The following is a 20,421-nucleotide window of genomic DNA, read 5'->3' on the forward strand; positions in this document are numbered from 1 at the left end:
ATATCACTTGAATATTCCCTGCTGGCTTCTACCAGGGTATCAGTCATGTTTCTACTACGAGCTTCTACAAGGATATCCCTTCTCCTAATAGCTTTTCCAGCTGTATCACTGTGATTACTGGCTTCTAGTAGGGCATCACTCAATGTAATCCTGATGGCTTCAACTAGAGCAGGGGTGTCTAACTCATTTTACCGGGGGGTACAAGCAAAAGTGCTCCCCAGTAGCCAAGTCCCCCCAATAGCCATGTCACAGTGCTCCCCAATAGCCATGTCACAGTGCTCTCCAATAGCCATGTCACAGTGCTCCCCAGAAGCCATGTCACAGTGCTCCCCAGAAGCCATGTCACAGTGCTCCCCAATAGCCATGTCACAGTGCTCCACAATAGCCATGTCACAGTGCTCCACAATAGCCATGTCACAGTGCTCCCCAGAAGCCATGTCACAGTGCTCCCCAATAGCCATGTCACAGTGCTCCCCAGTAGCCATGTCACAGTGCTCCCTAATAGCCATGTCACAGTGCTCCCCAATAGCCATGTCACAGCGCTTCCCAGTAGTCTTGTCACGGTGCTCCCTAATAGCCATGTCACAGTGCTCCCCAATAGCCATGTCACAGTGCTCCCCAGTAGCCATGTCACAGTGCTCCCTAATAGCCATGTCACAGTGCTCCCCAGTAGCCATGTCACAGTGCTCCCCAATAGCCATGTCACAGTGCTCCCCAATAGCCATGTCACAGTGCTCCCCAATAGCCATGTCACAGTGCTCCCCTGTAGTCATGTCACAGTGCTTCCCACTAGTCATGTCACAGTGCTCCCCGGTAGCCATGTCACGGTGCTCCCCAGTAGTCATGTCATAATGTTCCCCAATAATCAAGTCATGGTGCTCCCCAGTAGTAAAATCAAAGTGCTCTCCATTAGTCAAGACACAGTGCTCCAGAATAGTCATGTCCAAGTGCTTCCCCATTGCCATGTCATAATGCAACCCAGTAATCATGTCAAAGTTGTCACAGTATTGCCCAGTATCTATGCTCCCAAACAGCCATGTCACAGTGCTCCCCAGTGGTCATGTCATAGTGCTCCCCAGTAGTCATGTCATAGTGCTCCCCAGTAGTCATGTCATAGTGCTCCCCGGTAGCCATATCACAGTGCTCCCCAGTAGTCATGTCACAGTGCTCCCCAGTAAACAAGTCATGGTGCTCCCAAGTAATAAAATCAAAGTGCTCTCCATTAATCAAGACACAGTGCTCTCCAATAGCCATGTCACAGTGCTTCCCACTAGTCATGTCGCAGTGCTCCCTAATAGCCTTGTCACAGTGCTCCCCAATAGCCATGTCACAGTGCTCCCCAATAGCCATGTCACAGCGCTTCCCAGTAGTCTTGTCACGGTGCTCCCCAATAGCCATGTCACAGTGCTCACCAGTAGTCATGTCACAGTGCTTCCCAGTAGTCATGTCATAGTGCTCCCCAGTAGTCATGTCACAGTGCTTCCCAGTAGTCATGTCACAGTGCTCCCCAGTGGTCATGTCACAGTGCTCCCCAGTAGTCATGTCATAGTGCTCCCCAGTAGTCATGTCATAGTGCTCCCCAGTAGTCATGTCATAGTGCTCCCCGGTAGCCATATCACAGTGCTCCCCAGTAGTCATGTCACAGTGCTCCCCAGTAAACAAGTCATGGTGCTCCCAAGTAATAAAATCAAAGTGCTCTCCATTAATCAAGACACAGTGCTCTCCAATAGCCATGTCACAGTGCTTCCCACTAGTCATGTCGCAGTGCTCCCTAATAGCCTTGTCACAGTGCTCCCCAATAGCCATGTCACAGTGCTCCCCAATAGCCATGTCACAGCGCTTCCCAGTAGTCTTGTCACGGTGCTCCCCAATAGCCATGTCACAGTGCTCACCAGTAGTCATGTCACAGTGCTTCCCAGTAGTCATGTCACAGTGCTCCCCAGTAGTCATGTCACGGTGCTCCCCGGTAGCCATATCACAGTGCTCCCCAGTAGTCATGTCATAATGCTCAAGAAAAAGAAAAAGTTTTCAGCTCACCAACATTAGAAGCGTTGCCGTTTCTAGCCAGTCGCGCGGAGTAAAGGAGTCGGGCCGCTCCGAGTAAATCCAAGAGAAAAATAAGTGGGCACTCCAGCGAGGACAAAAATAAAGTGCCAAAAATTTGCCACTACTGTACCAGGACCCTATAGTCAAACAATTACTGTCCGGAGGAGTAGATTTTGTTGCCAAGCGAGCTACCACCATTGGCAACATAGTGTCCCCTAACATGTTTTCTAGTTCACACACTCATAATACATCCACTTGGCTGAACTTGAAGGGAAATTATAAATGTGGTCAAAACAAATGCAATACTTGCAACTTTATGTCCAAAACCACTACTTTTCATAGTTTCAGCCATCCGGATTCCAAAATATACCACATTAACAAATATGTCAATTGTAACAGTCATCATGTAGTTTATCTCATTGGTTGCAACCACTGCCACCTACAATACATAGGTTGCACCACCAGAAAATTTAAAACACGTCTATACGAACATATAAATGATGTGAACAAAACATCTTTTCGTAATGTTTCCAATGTTGCCAAACATTTTAAAACCATCCATAATAGTTCTTTTGCACATATGACAGCTACCATCATAGAAAAAGTTTTTGCACCGAAGAGGGGTGGAGACTGGCGCAAGATTTTGCTCACTAGAGAAGCTTTTTGGATATTAACCCTAAATACCAGTCACCCCCACGGTCTAAACCTCAGATCTGATCTCATGCATTTTTATTAACATTGTGTATCCTGCTCTTTTATATGCTTTTTCTCATTTTTCACGCTGTGTTTTCATATGGAATAATGCTAACTTACGTCATTTCCTTAATCCCTCCCCTGTAGGTGTTACCTTACCTGTTAAATGTCGATTGTTCTCACATGTGTGTACGCCACTATGACTAAGGAGTAACTTCCGAAACGCGTCAAAGAAAAACACTTCAACCCATGTCATAATGCTCCCCAGTAATCAAGTCATGGTGCTCCCAAGTAGTAAAATCAAAGTGCTCTCCATTATTCAAGACACAGTGCTCTCCAATAGCCATGTCACAGTGCTTCCCACTAGGCATGTCACAGTGCTCCCCAGTAGCCATGTCACAGTGCTCCCCGGTAGCCATGTCACAGTGCTCCCCGGTAGCCATGTCACAGTGCTCTCCAATAGTCATGTCACAGTGCTTCCCACCAGTCATGTCACAGTGCTTCCCAGTAGTCATGTCACAGTGCTCTCCAATAGTCATGTCACAGTGCTTCCCAGTAAACAAGTCATGGTGCTCCCAAGTAATAAAATCAAAGTGCTCTCCATTAATCAAGACACAGTGCTCTCCAATAGCCATGTCACAGTGCTTCCCACTAGTCATGTCGCAGTGCTCCCTAATAGCCTTGTCACAGTGCTCCCCAATAGCCATGTCACAGTGCTCCCCAATAGCCATGTCACAGCGCTTCCCAGTAGTCTTGTCACGGTGCTCCCCAATAGCCATGTCACAGTGCTCACCAGTAGTCATGTCACAGTGCTCCCCAGTAGTCATGTCACGGTGCTCCCCGGTAGCCATATCACAGTGCTCCCCAGTAGTCATGTCATAATGCTCCCCAGTAATCAAGTCATGGTGCTCCCAAGTAGTAAAATCAAAGTGCTCTCCATTATTCAAGACACAGTGCTCTCCAATAGCCATGTCACAGTGCTTCCCACTAGGCATGTCACAGTGCTCCCCAGTAGCCATGTCACAGTGCTCCCCGGTAGCCATGTCACAGTGCTCCCCGGTAGCCATGTCACAGTGCTCTCCACTAGTCATGTCACAGTGCTTCCCACCAGTCATGTCACAGTGCTTCCCAGTAGTCATGTCACAGTGCTCTCCAATAGTCATGTCACAGTGCTTCCCAGTAGTCATGTCACAGTGCTCCCCGGCAGTCATGTCACAGTGCTTCCCACTAGTCATGTCACAGTGCTCCCCGGTAGCCATGTCACGGTGCTCCCCAGTAGTCATGTCACAGTGCTTCCCAGTAGTCATGTCACAGTGCTCCCCGGTAGCCATGTCACGGTGCTCCCCAGTAGTCATGTCACGGTGCTCTCCAATAGTCATGTCACAGTGCTTCCCAGTAGTCATGTCACAGTGCTCCCCGATAGCCATGTCACAGTGCTCCCCAATAGTCATGTCACAGTGCTCCCCAGTAGCCAAGTCACAGTGCTCCCCAGTAGCCAAGTCACAGTGCTCCCCGGTAGCCATTTATGGTTTCTCCTGATGGCTTTATCCACAGTATCACTCAAGGTTCTGGTGCTGGCCTCAAACTACATTTTTGTCCTAAATTTTTGCTTGCTTCCTCTGGGGCAGAAAAAATCCAGCAGTAGAAACTTGAATTGTAATGCAGATTAGCACCCGCCATAAATGGACTGAATTTAAAAATTATTTATGGGTACAGTAAAATTGGAACTAATAAAGCCATAGATTCTCAACCCCTGGTCACCAAAGACTGTACAATTTTGCAGGTACAGGCAGTCCCCGACTTAAGGTCACCTATCTACCTATACTACCTATCATCAGAGGGGGTCATGTCCTGTTAAGCCAGCCCCTCCCATCTACTTCTCCCCATGCCTTATGCCTCCTTATTATTCAGCTGTTCATGTCATGTGACAAGGGTGACATCATCTCAGGTCCTTTAGCCTCCTAACAATAGCAAACTGTACCCAATGTATGTATCTGATTACATGAAATCACAGCAGCCGCCATGGACTTCTACTCCTCCCCATCCTCCATGCAGGGATGCTGTTATTTCATCTGATTAGATACATACATGTTGTACAATTTGCTATTGTTAGGAGGCTAAAGGACCTGAGATGATGCCACTCTGGTCACATGACATGAATAGCTGAATAATAAGGAGGCATAAGGCATGTGGAGAAGTAGATGGGAGGGGCTGGCTTAACAGGACATGACCCCCTCTGATGAAAGGTAGTATAGGTAGATAGGTGACCTTAAGTCGACTCAAGGCACCGTGTAAAAAAATTGACACAATATTTCCTAAATGAGAGATTTATATGTCTGTAGTTGAATATAAGCAGACAGTCCTTAAAGAGAACCTGTCACCAGGGACCTAATTTTCACTAAAGACAGGTTACAGAAGCCTATTACAGCTGCACTGCACATCTGCCTTTCTGCCTTCTCTAAGCATTTGCATTACAATATAATTGTGTGTTATAACTTACCTTGCACCCTGACCAAATCATCTGTGTAGTCCCAGGGGTTGGCCTTTGGTTTTGAGGCATTTCAAGAAACATGTGACTTGTCTGTGCTGCAGACTCCTCAGCTCTCAGTCCCCACCTTTGTGCTCCTATACTGCTCCTCCATCCTGCTACTTCAGAGGTCACAGCCTGGTGGGAGAGGGAGGAGCTATACAGGAGCACAAAGGTGGGGGTGAGAACTGAGGAGTCTGCAGCACAGACAAGTCACATGTTTCTTGAAATGCCTCCAAGCCAGGGGCGGTCTGGCCATTGAGCCCCCGGGAATTCTCCCGGTGGGCCGGTTGGTCTCGGGCCGGTCGGGGCCGGTCTCCCCTTCCCACACACACTTAATTAACACACGCACAGTTAACACAGACACACGCAGCGCAGGACCGCTGCGTCTGTAGGTTTTTCTCCACTACAAGGTCGCACAATTGACGTAATTGCGCGACCTGTGTGGCGTTGAGGAGTGTCGCCACGCAGTACGTTCTGCGCTGTGGTGCGCGGGCTGGCCGCCTACTCTACGTGGGGACCGCAGGAGACAGGAACAGTAACAGCATGGAGACCGGGGCCGCGGGGACCAGAGCCACCGAGACGGGAGCTGCAGAGTAGGCAGATACAGAGACGGGAGCAGCATGGAGACCGGGGCCACGGAGACTGGAGCCACTGAGATGGGAGACGGGAGCTGCAGAGTAGGCAGATACAGAGACGGGAGCAGCATGGAGACCGGGGCCACGGAGACTGGAGCCACTGAGATGGGAGACGGGAGCTGCAGAGTAGGCAGATACAGAGACGGGAGCAGCATGGAGACCGGGGCCGCGTAGACCGGAGCCACTGAGACGGGAACAACAGAGACCGCAGAAACAGAGACAGGAGCAGCAGGGTGAAGTATTTCATAATCTAAATTATTGTGCAGCAGTGATCTGTCTATATGAAACTTTTATTGTATGTGGGGGAGGGGGCAATGCTGGGGCAGGTGAAGATTGTAATTATTTTAATGTAGTGGGAGCTGATTGTATTATAGTAAATTAAAGGGGGCAATGTAAATATCATTATTAATTTAGTACACACATTTTTCCTAGGGCACATTGTGGTCAGTTGTGGTGTGAGGGGTATATGTTATATAATTTAGGAGCACAGTGTTATTCAGGTGACACAATAGTGTAAGTGACTGTAGTGTCTTTAGGCTCACAAAGGAGCTGCAAGGAGGCGACTACACGTGAGCGTGAGTGAATTCTTTATCAACAAGTGATGGCCTGGAGAATCTTTATGCACTTATATACCTGATGGAGCAGATCATCACCTGTGAGTAGCTAAATGTAGCTACAGCATTCTTGCATATGATATGGTGACATGGGGTGCAGCACCCATGTGGATAAATTACACAGGTCTGTTGCACTCCATAGGTCCATATTTTACATTGGCCGATGCAGCCTGACCTCCCTTGTTTTCTTACACATGACTTCTGCCACTTCTTCTATGTCAAGCGCTCAGGTGTAACATAGTTATATTCTAGTACACAGGACTGTCCGTTTTAAATAAAGGCAGGCAACAGCAGACGGGGCTACAGATTGCAGCAGTCCTTTGTGTAATGCCTTAATTTGCACACCACTGCTGCAGTGGTGGTGCAGATATTTGTGTTATACATATTGTATTCCTATAGTAGTTATATCCTTGTACAAAGGGGGCAGCATTATAGTAGTTATATTCCTGTACATAGGGGGCAGTATTATAGTAGTTATATTCTTGTACATAGGGGGCAGCATTATAGTAGTTATATTCCTGTACATAGGGGGCAGTATTATAGTAGTTATATTCTTGTACATAGGGGGCAGTATTATAGTAGTTATATCCTTGTACAAAGGGGGTAGTATTTTAGTAGATATATTCTTGTACATAGGGGGCAGTATTATAGTAGTTATATTCTTGTACATAGGGGGCAGTATTATAGTAGTTATATTCTTGTACATAGTGGGCAGTATTATAGTAGTTATATGCTTGTACATAGGGGGCAGTATTATAGTAGTTATATTCTTGTACATAGAGGGCAGTATTATAGTAGTTATATTCTTGTACATAGGGGGCAGTATTATAGTAGTTATATTCTTGTACATAGGGGGCAGTATTATAGTAGTTATATCCTTGTACAAAGGGGGCAGCATTATAGTAGTTATATTCCTGTACATAGGGGGCAGTATTATAGTAGTTATATTCTTGTACATAGGGGGCAGCATTATAGTAGTTATATTCCTGTACATAGGGGGCAGTATTATAGTAGTTATATTCTTGTACATAGGGGGCAGTATTATAGTAGTTATATCCTTGTACAAAGGGGGTAGTATTTTAGTAGATATATTCTTGTACATAGGGGGCAGTATTATAGTAGTTATATTCTTGTACATAGGGGGCAGTATTATAGTAGTTATATTCTTGTACATAGTGGGCAGTATTATAGTAGTTATATGCTTGTACATAGGGGGCAGTATTATAGTAGTTATATTCTTGTACATAGAGGGCAGTATTATAGTAGTTATATTCTTGTACATAGGGGGCAGTATTATAGTAGTTATATTCTTGTACATAGGGGGCAGTATTATAGTAGTTATATTCCTGTACATAGGGGGCAGTATTATAATAGTTATATTCTTGTACATAGGGGGCAGTATTATAGTAGTTATATCCTTGTACAAAGGGGGCAGTATTATAGTAGTTATATTCTTGTACATAGGGGGCGGTATTATAGTAGTTATATTCCTGTACATAGGGGGTGGTATTATAGTAGTTATATCCCTGTACATAGGAGGCAGTATTATAGTAGTTCTATTCTTGTACATAGGGGACAGTATTATAGTAGTTATATTCTTGTACATAGGGGACAGTATTATAGTAGTTATATTCCTGTACATAGGGGACAGTATTATAGTAGTTATATTCCTGTACATAGGGGCAGTATTATAGTAGTTATATTCTTGTACATAGGGGAGAGTATTATAGTAGTTCTATTCTTGTACATAGGGGACAGTATTATAGTAGTTATACTATAGTAATAGTAGTAATACTCTGGAGTGACCACCGCCACACTTTTTGTGATTTTTAAGTCTGTTTTTAACCGTATGTTTTTGATGGCCGATTAAATAAAATTATATATTGTTTTTCATGGATTAAGTTTGGAATCACGTACTTACTTGCTAGTCATTTGGGTATCCTATATACTTCCATTGGTATTGCATGTCTCTAATTAGTAATAGGAGCTTTACATTGAGGATTGGGTTATCTTTGTTTGGTATTCATTATAGTAGTTATATCCCTGTACATAGGGGGCAGTATTATAGTAGTTATATTCCTGTACATAGGGGGCAGTATTATAGTAGTTATATTCTTGTACATAGGGGGCAGTATTATAGTAGTTATATTCCTGTACATAGGGGGCAGTATTATAGTAGTTATATTCTTGTACATAGGGGGCAGTATTGTAGTAGTTATATTCCTGTACATAGGGGGCAGTATTATAGTAGTTATATTCTTGTACATAGGGGGGCAGTATTATAGGAGTTATATCCCTGTACATAGGGGGCAGTATTATAGTAGTTATATTCCTGTACATAGGGGGAAGTATTATAGTAGTTATATTCCTGTACATAGGGGGCAGTATTATAGTAGTTATATCCCTGTACATAGGGGGAAGTATTATAGTAGTTATATTCCTGTACATAGGGGGCAGTATTATAGTAGTTAACGTCTATAATGCTGTCCTCTATTTTCAAGAATATATCTTGTATTTGGGAGGAGGTTTTGTAGTAGTTTTATTTAGTATATAGAAGACAGGATTAACTTGTATTTTCTAAATGTGTTATTGTAGCATTATTCATGTACATAGTAGATTTGCATTATACATGTATGGCGCAGAGGAAAGGTATTTAAAGCTTTCCTGCGTGTGTGTTTGCAGCATTTGTTGATCTACAGGTCACATTCTTTGCACATTAGACTCACTTAAGATGTTCTTGTTTTGCATTAAGGCGATCTACCAACAATTTGTCTGTGCTAACTCCACCCACATTGTCTGACCACACCTACTTGTTATGTTTCCACCCATAGAATGGGGCCTCTTTTACAATTTTTTCCAGGGCCACTTTAAATTCCCAGTCCGCCCCTGCTCCAAGCCAAAGGCCAACCCTTGGGACTACACAAAGGATTTGGTCAGGGTGCAAGGTAAGTTATAACACACAACTATATTGTAATGCAAATGCTTACAGAAGGCAGAAAGGCAGATTTGCGATGCAGCTGTAATAGGCTTCCGTAACCTGTCTTTAGGGAAAATGAGGTCCCTGGTGACAGGTTCCCTATAAGTACAAGGAGGCAGGGCGGTGATTTGAAGAGACACAGAGCTGTCAGTCAAAATAATGGGGCGTTGTTCACTGTCAGCCTGGGAGAGGAAAATAGAAAGAAAAACACAGGCGGTGCCCCTAGCGCAATATGTAACTTATAGGGATTAAATTGTGATTGTGATATCTGCTCACCTTGTGACACCTTGTGTCTACTGCATTAGAGCGGATATCGGAGATTCCGCTTTTTTCGGATACTTGTGAAAAGGGCGTCTGTAATTAAGGCACAGTGTCTCACTACCAGCTCATTTAGGTGATATGGGGAGGACTTGTAACCCTTTATCAGCAGGCATTGTTAGTCAGGGAGGTTAAATCCTGGTGACAGGTCCTCTTTAAGGAACACTCTAGAATTTCGAAACTCAATAACTGATTGAACATGTGCATTCCTGTATAAGGTCATCCTGGATGTGGCAGTCACTGTCACACTGAAATCTTCCCACACTCTCCATGTATGTGTGAACTCACAAGACATCAGCTTATAATGTATGTGACATGCTGTCGTTTCCTGCAGCGCTGATCAATTTGCTAGTGAATTTTTTTGTTCCACAAAAATGTATATACCGTATATACTCGAGTATAAGCCGAGGCCCCTAATTTTACCACAGATAACGGTGAAAACCTATTGACTCGAGTATAAGCCGAGGGTGGGAAATGCATTGGTCACAGCCTCTCCAGTATGTAGACAGCCAGACCCTGCCCCAGTGTATATAGCCTGCCAGACCCTGCCCCAGTGTATATAGCCTGCCAGACCCTGCCCCAGTGTATATAGCCTGCCAGACCCTGCCCCAGTGTATATAGCCTGCCACACCCTGCCCCAGTGTATATAGCCAGCCAGACCCTGCCCCAGTGTATATAGCCTGCCAGCCCCTGCCCCAGTGTATATAGCCTGCCAGCCCCTGCCCCAGTGTACATAGCCTGCCAGCCCCTGCCCCAGTGTATATAGCCCCCCCCTTCCCCATCGTTCAGCACAACAATACCGGATGGATCGCACAGAAGATCTACGGGTGCCGCCAGAAAGGCGAGTTTTGATTTATTTATTTTTTGACTCGAGTATAAGCCGAGTTTGGGTTTTTCAGCACATTTTTTTGTGCTGAAAAACTAGGCTTATACTCGAGTATATAAGGTATTTCAATTACTGTATTAGCCAATAGCCAGATATTCACAGAGAATTAATGAATTGAGCTAATGAAAGTAAAACAAAATTATCGCCATCACAAAATGACACCATAAAAAAACATGTCTGTCTCACAAAAAAACAAGCCCGCCAACATTTAGGATCGCAAAAACCAAAAAGAAATAAAAACTACCGAAAAAATGGCTAAGGTGTTATGCAACATAAACTCAAAAAAATCCAAATAATGAAGTGGACACACTACCCCATTAGTTTTTAGCTTCTGGCTGACCCAGGATCATGTATTTCCCATTTAGATAAGTACAGTATTCTCGTTTCTTACCTCTCAGTTCCCTCTAGACTACTTACAAGAATTTTTGCAAGTACAGGCAGTCCCCGGGTTACATACAAGATAGGGTCTGGAGGTTTGTTCTTAAGTTGAATTTGTATGTAAGTCGAAACTGTATATTTTATAATGGAAGTTCTAGACAATTTTTTTTCTTTTGCCCCAGTGACAATTGGAGTTTCCAAATTTTTGGTGTAATTGGACCAAGAATTATCAATAAAGCTTCATTACAGACATCTTACAGCTGATCATTGCAGTCTGGGACTATAGTAAAGCATCCAGAGAGCTTTACCAGAGGTCACATGGGGCAGAGGGGTCCGTCTGTAACTATGGGTTGTCTGTAAGTCGGGTGTCCTTAAGTAGGGGACCGCCTGTACTTCTTTTTTTCAAGGTTGACATTCATAAAATGCTGTTTAACTATAGCTGTACTATACAGAAATGTATTCAGTTAGTTTTATTGTTTGTTTTTATCCCTCCAAGTACCCTGTACTCGAATCTGTCTTTATATTCCATCTTTATGGGTTAGTTTGTCCAAAAAGCAACTTTGAAAATTATTGAAATGAGGATGAAGAGCTACAAGATGTGTCCAGCCTGGCACCTGGGATCTGAAAAACTCTGATCCTGGATGTTTAACCCCCTAGACACCGCAGTCTAAAAAAATTCAAACTGCATGTCTTTACTCAGATAATAAGCCCCCACACAGCCACACTGATAAAAAAAATGTAAACGTTTTGGTGCTTGGAAAGCGATGATCGAAAAGGTTCCCCCCTCAAAAATGGATTTCATTATACAAATGAAGGTCAATTAAAAAAAACCCTATAAATGTGGAAAAATTAGGAAAAAATGCAATTCAGAAGCTTTTTTAACCATTTTTAATTAATGGTGCTCATTATGCAGTAGAGGCGGTCCCCTACTTAAGAACACTCAACTTACATACGACCCCTAGTTACAAACGGACCTCTGGATATTGGTAATTTACTGGACTTTAGCCCCAGGCTACAATAATCAGCTGTAACAGTTATCACAGGTGTCTGTAATGAAGCTTTAGTGTTAATCCTGATTCTTATGACAACCCAACATTTTTAAAATCCAATTGTCACAGAGACCAACAAAGTTCTGGCTGGGATTACAATGATAAAATATACAGTTCTGACTTACATACAAATTCAACTTAAGAACAAACCTACAGACCCTATCTTGTATGTAACCCGGGCTCTGCCTGTATACAATGACGGTGAAAATTACATTGCTATATGTACTTCCTGCTACATTTTTTTGTTGACGTAAATGTACAAATTTGATTTTGTGGGATAAATGGTATTTCTTTGTTCACCTTTATAGTGAATTTTTGTAGGAGCATTTCCTTTTTTATACATGGCTGCCCAAAGCTATGTTACACTTTGCAATCTCACTGAGAATTTATATTTAATCAGGGGGCATAGTGATTTTTTTTTTATAAAACAGTGGTAGGATTTTTTTTTAATTAGGGGGCATAGTGATGGCATTTAAAAAAAAAAATAAAAGTACATAGTGATTGATGGTATATTTTAAAAGGGGTCATGGTGATGTAATTTTTTTCAAGCATGGCGATGGCATTGTTAAATAAAGGGGCACAGTGATGGCATTTTTTAATAACAGGGCCTAGTGATAGGAATTTATTATTATTTATTATACTCCAATAATAAAAGCTAATTAATAAATCATTTGTACCCAAAAGTGGCATCATTAAAAAATACAACTCATCCTGTAAAGAACAAACCCCAGACGTCACTACATCAAAAGTGATGTCCCTGAAGTGACAGTGCCAAAGAAAGTAAGACTTGTCTTGTCCTGTCTTAACACAGGAATCTTTACATATTTTTTGTTCTTGTTACACTTTCCCAGCCCCTGCCAGGGTTTTCCAGAATTCCTGTTAAACCTCTTTAACCCCTTAACGACCAGGGCGTTTTTGTTTATTTCACTCCCCACCTCCAAAGGTCCATAACTTTTAAAATTTTCCAAGTAAAGAGTTGTGTTAGGGTTTGCATAACAAATTGCAATTCATAGTGACGGTATTTAATATTCCATGCCTTCAGGGCTCCGTCGGCTGACCAAACAAGCAAACCGTGCGCTTGCGGCTTGGTGGCTCGCTGTGCCTCGCAGCTCACTGCACATGCAGTGTAACTATCCTGTTTGCCTACCCCCTCTCTGCCTAGTTACATTGCGTAGGAACGGAGCACATGCTCAGTTAGCAGCAAGGTGCCACTCATTGCGCATGACAGGGATAGAAGGCTCACTGCGCAGGCGCGAGGTTTGCTTGTGTGGTGAGCCAACGTCAAGAGGGTGAGGGATGATGAAGAGGGAGGATGTGGGAGGGGGAAGTCTTGAATACTGATGAGCTGGGGACGAGGTCAGGAAATATGCTAATTAGGGTGCACGGTGGATTAGTGGTTAACATTACAGCCTTGCAATGCTGCTGACCTGGGTTCAAATCCCAGGGTCAACATCTGCAACGACTTTGTTTGTTCTCTCTGTGTTTGCGTGGATTTACTCCAGCTCTTCCGGTTTCCTCCCACACTCCAAAACATACTGGTAGGTTGATTAGATTGTGAGCCCCATTGGGGACAGGGACTGATTTGGCAAAACTCTGTTCAGCGCTGCGGTATCTGTGTCCATTATATAAATAAAGGAATTAATTACATATTACTTTTTGAAATGCGGCCTCCCCCGGGACAGCACAGAGCCAAGTAAACTTTACCTGCAAATATTACAAGAACTATAGACCACTAAGGTATGATAAAACTATGCCTGCTAATATCTTGAAGCAAATGATGGATCTAGCTATAGAATAAAAATTGTCGTAAGCTTAAGAATCAGGTATGTAAAAGCCTCCATACACATAAGGAGAAAGGTGTCTGAACCCACTGATTTCAGCGACACATGTACACCTTTTCTTCCATAGATAATGTCAAGAGAAAAAAAGGATTTGGCAAGTTAAAATAATTAATTCCCTGTACTACCTCAAGGAGATAAACCACTTTTACGGACATCTTTACTCCCCAATAAAAACACATGAGCGCTTATTAAAACCCAATGGGGCACATTTACTAAGGGCCGTGCCCCAGTTTTCTGTCGCACTGTGCACGTATTGTCTAGTGCAAACTGCTTGCACAAGTATTTAACAAGTGCCTGCTCCACATTTGCGATACAAATTAGGGGGTGTTCCGATGCTCAGTTGGACCGCGAGCCATATTTAACATGCAAAGTCCAACAGGATTGTGTTGCACACCCCATGTTAAAGGTGCACCAAAAAAAAAAAGTTGGTGAACTCTGTCGAAGCAGCGCATGAAGCAGGGGCGGCAGATCCATGAGGAACGTGCCACAAATCCTGAATCTGGCGCACTATGCACTATACACAGGCAAACTGCATTTAGTGCAGTTTGCACTGTTCTAAGTAAATGTGCCCCAACGTACATGAATGAGGTGGAGGGGATGTCAGGAATATTTACTGTTGGCTAAAACAAGCATGTATAGGCAATAAAGGGAACCTATCAAAACTTTTTACTTTACCTGTGTCAGGGGCTGCATTAATGAGATATCATGTGTTAAAGGGAGTGTATATTAGCTAACTTTATTCCCCTACCTGGCTTCATTACACAGTGCGCATGCGCCATGGGTCTGAAACTGACACAAATTAATGGACCCCCAACACCTTTACCACTTGGAATCTAGGGAATTTTGGAACCCACAAATGTAAGATATAAAGGTTTGGGACCCTAAAACCCAACTGCATGAAGGCCAGAGGTATAGAGAGGCCCCAAACTTACTGACAGATTCCCTTTAAGGGTCCTCTTTAAGAAATCAGCCGACAGCTTATGAAGGTGAAGGGGCACCTTAATTCTTAAGAAGGAAGACTGATAAGTGGATGTCAGGTAACACTGGCACCACTTATTAGAAAGGGGTGAAAAACTATTTATGAGTTTAGGTCATGTCTTGGACCAAGTTTAGAAACACTGCTTGATAGGACCGAAGTCTCTCTCTCATACTGTGCATCTATAATGGAGAAAGCCATGGCCTGATTTCATTAGGGTTATCGCTAATGAAACGCCTGATGAATTCCAACTTGTCATCTATAATCTGAAGAGAATGATTGGCGGCGGCTTTGAGGAGGCCCTATAGACATTCGATGGTTGGACGATTTACATGGAATGTGTATGGAAGCCTTAAATCAGCCCATACTGTTGGTTGAATAAGCTACATGAAGCTTCATCAGCATCCACCATTTTCTGAAATCATAGAATCAAAACCATCTCCTTTAAACTTCGCCTCTTAGACATCAGAGTTCACTGTGCCGAGCAGAATTTCAGAGATCTTACTCACAATTTGGGGAAAAGTCAAACACAAAATGTGGCAGAAGTCAAGCACATCTCAAATACTGTATTATTTTTGGCCATGGAAAATGACTGACCATAACAAGAATGACTGACCAGATCAAGAATGACCCGCTATTTTTGAGAATTTTTAGATACTTTGAGTAAACTTTAACTTTGGTCACCACACAAACCCCTAAAATTCCCATCAAACCAACAACCTACCCCATTTCGATGCTCGTAATAGTTGAGTGAGGTGTGAGTAAGGATGAAGACTCTTGACTTGAAGTTGGCAGGGGATGTCCTCCTTTTCTGCTGTGACCTCTTAATAAGAGGCTGTTGTAATATGACTGAATTATTCATCTGGAACATCATCCACTGTTCCCAGGGTCATAGGGAGACCCTGAGATGTCTACATACATATAGTCCCTTGACTCCACTCACGATGAAGAACAAGTATATCCCAGTGCAGACATGTGGACAGAACATTAACAATCAGAAAACATGAGCTCAATGAGAAGAAAAGGTGCGTACGAAGTAGACATAATGAGCGGAGGAGGAGATCATAAAGTCTTATCTGAAGATCGCAGAGCACAGCAAAGGTGTCATACTTGTGACCTCAAGCTAAAACCACATCCTCGTTTCAACTGAGTTTCTACTTCTGTCAGTCAGACTCTTAAATGTTATTCATGTTGTCTTCTGAACTAAAAGTTTGTACATTAATAAAAAAAAATCTAATTTTATTTTTAGGTGTATTAGGTACGTAGGCTCATTGACCAGCAATCAAAGTTCAGCATCTTGACTACTGCCAAAACTGTCAGGAAAATGTTGTCTACTCACTAAACCTTGAATCTAACACCAAGTACAAAATATTCATATGTCTTAAGGAGGAAAAAAATCCCAATCCAGGTATTCAGCTCCAAGGCCTATCTAAGTGGCCAGGCTAAGGCACCATACATAATGTTGTCTGATCTTGTTGTCATAGTACTCAGTGTCGGACTGGCCCACCAGAGCATTAGAGAATCGTCCGGTGGGCCCCAGGTCCTACAACTTTATAATGGGCCCTAAAGATCTTCATTTAGAAGTGAATGGAGTAATCACTGGATATTATGATCTATTTCATATAGGATGATTCCGATATTATAGATCAGTGATGGCGAACCTTTTAGAGCCTCAGTGCCCAAACTTCAACCAAAAGCCACTTATTTATTGCAAAGTGCCAGCACAGCAATTTAAGCAGTAATTTATTTCTCCTTGTTCTTTGACAACTTTCAATCGTTCAGCCTCCTATAGACACCAACGCAGGAAGGTTCTGCAGGAAGATTCTTTGAGTCCTGTCTGGTGAACTTCATGCTGTGGCGGTGGCCTGGGTGCCCAAAGAGAGGGCTCCGAGTGCCGCCTCTGGCACCAGTGCCATAGGTTCGCCACCACTGTTATAGATTATTAAATCATTTTGATGATACATCCTACATGATTAGATTTTTTATGGTATTTTATGGTTGAAGGGTAGGCCCTCAAGATCACCACCTCTGGTAGGCCCAACATATGCCAGTCCGACACTGATAGTACTATATTGGTAATGATACAGGCACTTAACCCCCTACCGTCAAATCCTCTTTTGCCAGGACTCAGTTCTAATTAATCACTCATGGGAAAGTGCCTGAGCAATAGGATTCTGAAGTCGCTTCAGCGAAGGTCTATCCTACGTTTATCCATTTACCCAATCCCTATCTGTTAACTGTAATTTGAACATTTACCACCTGCCATGTACTGTCTGAATAGCCAGTGACAATTGAACTACCCCTGAGCATATGCCTGGCAACCTCATTCTCTATGGCACCATTGGAGATAACCATTATACGTGGCTGTCCATTAATTGCAGTTACAGAGACAATTGGGCTTATTTACTAAGTGTCCCACGGCTGCATTTTCGTCAGGTTTTCCGACTTTTTGGGGATGGCACTGGGAATTGTGTTGCAAGCGATCAGATTTTGGTGCATTGGCGCCGGCTTTCATGCAACAGATTCATCCGACGGATTCGGACTAAGCGCTGGATTTAACATTTAAATTTTTGTCGCATTCAATGCACTTATATACACCGGTAGGAAGATGGTGAACTCCGGCGTACCTGATCGGGGAAGCGACACAAGCATGAAATCAGGCGCATGATCTTCTTGAATCGCGGCAGATGTGCATTCCAGCGGACATTACGGATTGGGGATCGCGTAGGACCGGGTAAGTAAATGTGCCCCAATATATTGAGTAATAAGACACTCCATGCTGCTCTGTTTATTAGGGGGAATGGGATCTCCTTGCTCCTGGCATTTAATTGTAATTAAAAGGGTTATGTTTTCTATCATGAACCTAATTGTTCTGCCCTGTTAAAAGAATTCTCATTTTATGTACCTACCTTTTGTTTATGAAGTTCCTTTGAAAAGTCCAAATGCACAACATCAACTGCCTAAATCAATCTGTAACTCACCTCTTAATAGAGAGCGATCAGATCTAAGAGGACTAACCCTGTAGAAACCCATGGATGCTCATATAATCAAGTGAAACGTAAAAAAAAACTTCAATCTATAAATGAAAAAAAAAATCAAATTAGTTTCAGTATATGGCTTTAACTTGTTAAAAATATAGGTTAGCTGATTGAAGTTGAGGATTATACTGTGTAATACTTGTACAGCTTCCCACATGTAGTATATTATACTGACCAAGCTGTAATGCATGACTGTTTGTTTGTTTGTGTTAAAAAATAAAAAAAAAATTGGTTAGACATTCCCTTTAAATGATCTTCAGTGAATGTATCTAAAGAGCATCAGGGCCAATACAGAAGTAACACAAGTAATATGCAGTGTCATAAGAAGCAGGTGAGTTATATGTGTGAGTTTCTACTTTCAAGTATTAGAGAATATGTAAGTAGAGACAGAATCGGTATTTCTGGGGCCCTAAGCAAAGATTAGGTCCCAGATAATAATGTACATAGCTACACTTTAAATGGCAGAGTTGGGGGTCTATGGCTTCCTGCTCTGCCATTACTTTAGAGGACATCGACCACCAGGATGAAGGATTGTAAACCAAGCACACTGACATACTGGTGTGCACCCCCTCTAGCAGGGTCCACTTATCTTTAAGCTTCTTATGCCGTTGTTTTTAAGACAAAAATTCTTAAAAGTTTGGGGGGCTCCATTAACACCCATGGAACTTTGAGACCCTGCTGCTCATTTGCATAATTTTAAAAAGCTTTTTTTTGTGTAAAAACCAGGGCATAAGAAGCTAAAAGAAGAGCAAATCCTGCCAGAGGGGGCACACACCAGTATGTCAGTGTGCTTGGTTTACAATCCTTAATCCTGGTAGTAGATTTTCTTTTAAACTGTATTGGAGTCCAGAAGATGTCAGTGTTTGGTCCCTCTGATCTCTGTGATGGTCCACAATTGGTTGATGGGTATCTCCTATTCTAAAACTAGAGACACACAGAGCAGTGTTACTGGGTCTATACAGATGTTTACAATACTTTTTGGAAATTCACAAACTCAAGGACCTGAATATGACAAGGGAAACATGGTCATGACTCAAGTGTAAATTCTGACTACATATTCTTCCTCCGAATAGAACATTTATCTGATACCAGAATGTAATCAGTTTGTCTGTGGTCTTCCACATGATGCTAAAGTCTTTAAATTAAACAATTTTCAAATGAAAAAAAAAAATATTTTAAATTCTAGGGGGTTTCCATGTCCTCCTTTATTGTACAACCATTACTGGGGTGGATATTATATGTGGAAATACTTGGGGGTGGGGCATATAAACCTTCCACATCGCTGGTCCCTCTTTTTGGTCACAAAAGTTGGGAGGTATGCAAGTCTATATACTGCAAGGGCGTAACTTAAAGCAGTGCAGAGAGTGTGGTCACAACCAGGAGGGTCCATAAGGTGTACTTTTCCTAAATAAGATTTTGGTTCCCTAAGATTTAGGTTATGACACTGGTATGTTTGTTGTATAGGATGCTGGGTGTTGTAGTATTCTTGAAATTGTGTAAAACTTTCATATGCTTATAGAATCTTCAACTGGACTTGGAGAACAATACATGGTAGAAGTTTTACAGGAAATCTACTACCAGGATGAAGGCTAGTGAACCAAGCGCACTGACCTTTTGGTGTGTGCCCCCTATGACAGGATCTGCTCTTCTTTAGGCTTCTAATGCCCTGGTTTTAAAGAAAAAAAGGGCTCCAGGGGGCTCCAGTCTCCATTAAGGGTGCGTTCACACGTTGCAGTTAAAACTGCATCGCAATCAGCTTTGAGGTGGTTTTAGGTGCAGTTTTGTCAATTGAACAGGTGAAAGACATGAAATGAGTGAAAGACATTTGTGGAGCAGGTTTCCCCTTCACTCGTTCAGTTAATGTCTTTCACCTGTTCAATTGACAAAACTGCACCTAAAACCACCTCAAAGCTGATTGCGATGCAGTTTGAACTGCAACGTGTGAACGCACCCTGACACCTATGGAGCCTGGAGCCCACAGACTAATTTACATAATTTTTACAGCCTTTTTTGGGAAAACCAGAGCATAAAAAGCTAAGTGAAGAGTAGATCCTGCCAGAGGATCCATACACCAGGATGTCAGTGGGCTTAGTTTTTAATCCTTCATCCTGGTGGTAGATGGCACCACGGTTGAGGCTAAAAACATAATTACAACTTTATATCATTGTGGATTCCAATGCAATAAAAAACATTTGACCCAATTTGCAAGGCTTCAACAAAATGGCGGAACCTGATGCACACGTTTGCCTCTACAATAGTATAGGGGTTCTATGATGTCCATGTTATTTACACACACACGTAATGGACCCCTTCCTGTCTTACTTGGACCTATCATCGGCGCTATACTTTACTTTTACCACAAGTGACATTGATGACTCTGCGCCCTCTAGTGTCCATAGTACTGACATGCGCAGTATACACACCTTCAAAGTCTTTAGCA

General features: G+C 42.8%; 1 protein-coding gene across 1 annotated transcript in view; it reads right to left on the reverse strand.

Annotated features, from left to right (window-relative positions):
* Window positions 1–16,437, reverse strand: part of ITK (IL2 inducible T cell kinase) — a 43,548-nt gene extending 27,111 nt beyond the window's left edge. The window contains exon 1 of the mRNA XM_072145498.1: window positions 15,668–16,437. Within this exon, the coding sequence (XP_072001599.1) occupies window positions 15,668–15,817 (150 nt within the window). The 5' untranslated portion in view covers window positions 15,818–16,437. The remainder of the gene's footprint in view (window positions 1–15,667) is intronic.
* Window positions 16,438–20,421: the final 3,984 nt, after the last annotated feature.

Source organism: Engystomops pustulosus, chromosome 4 (genome assembly GCF_040894005.1).
Source record: "Engystomops pustulosus chromosome 4, aEngPut4.maternal, whole genome shotgun sequence".
Taxonomy (NCBI): Eukaryota; Metazoa; Chordata; class Amphibia; order Anura; family Leptodactylidae; genus Engystomops; species Engystomops pustulosus.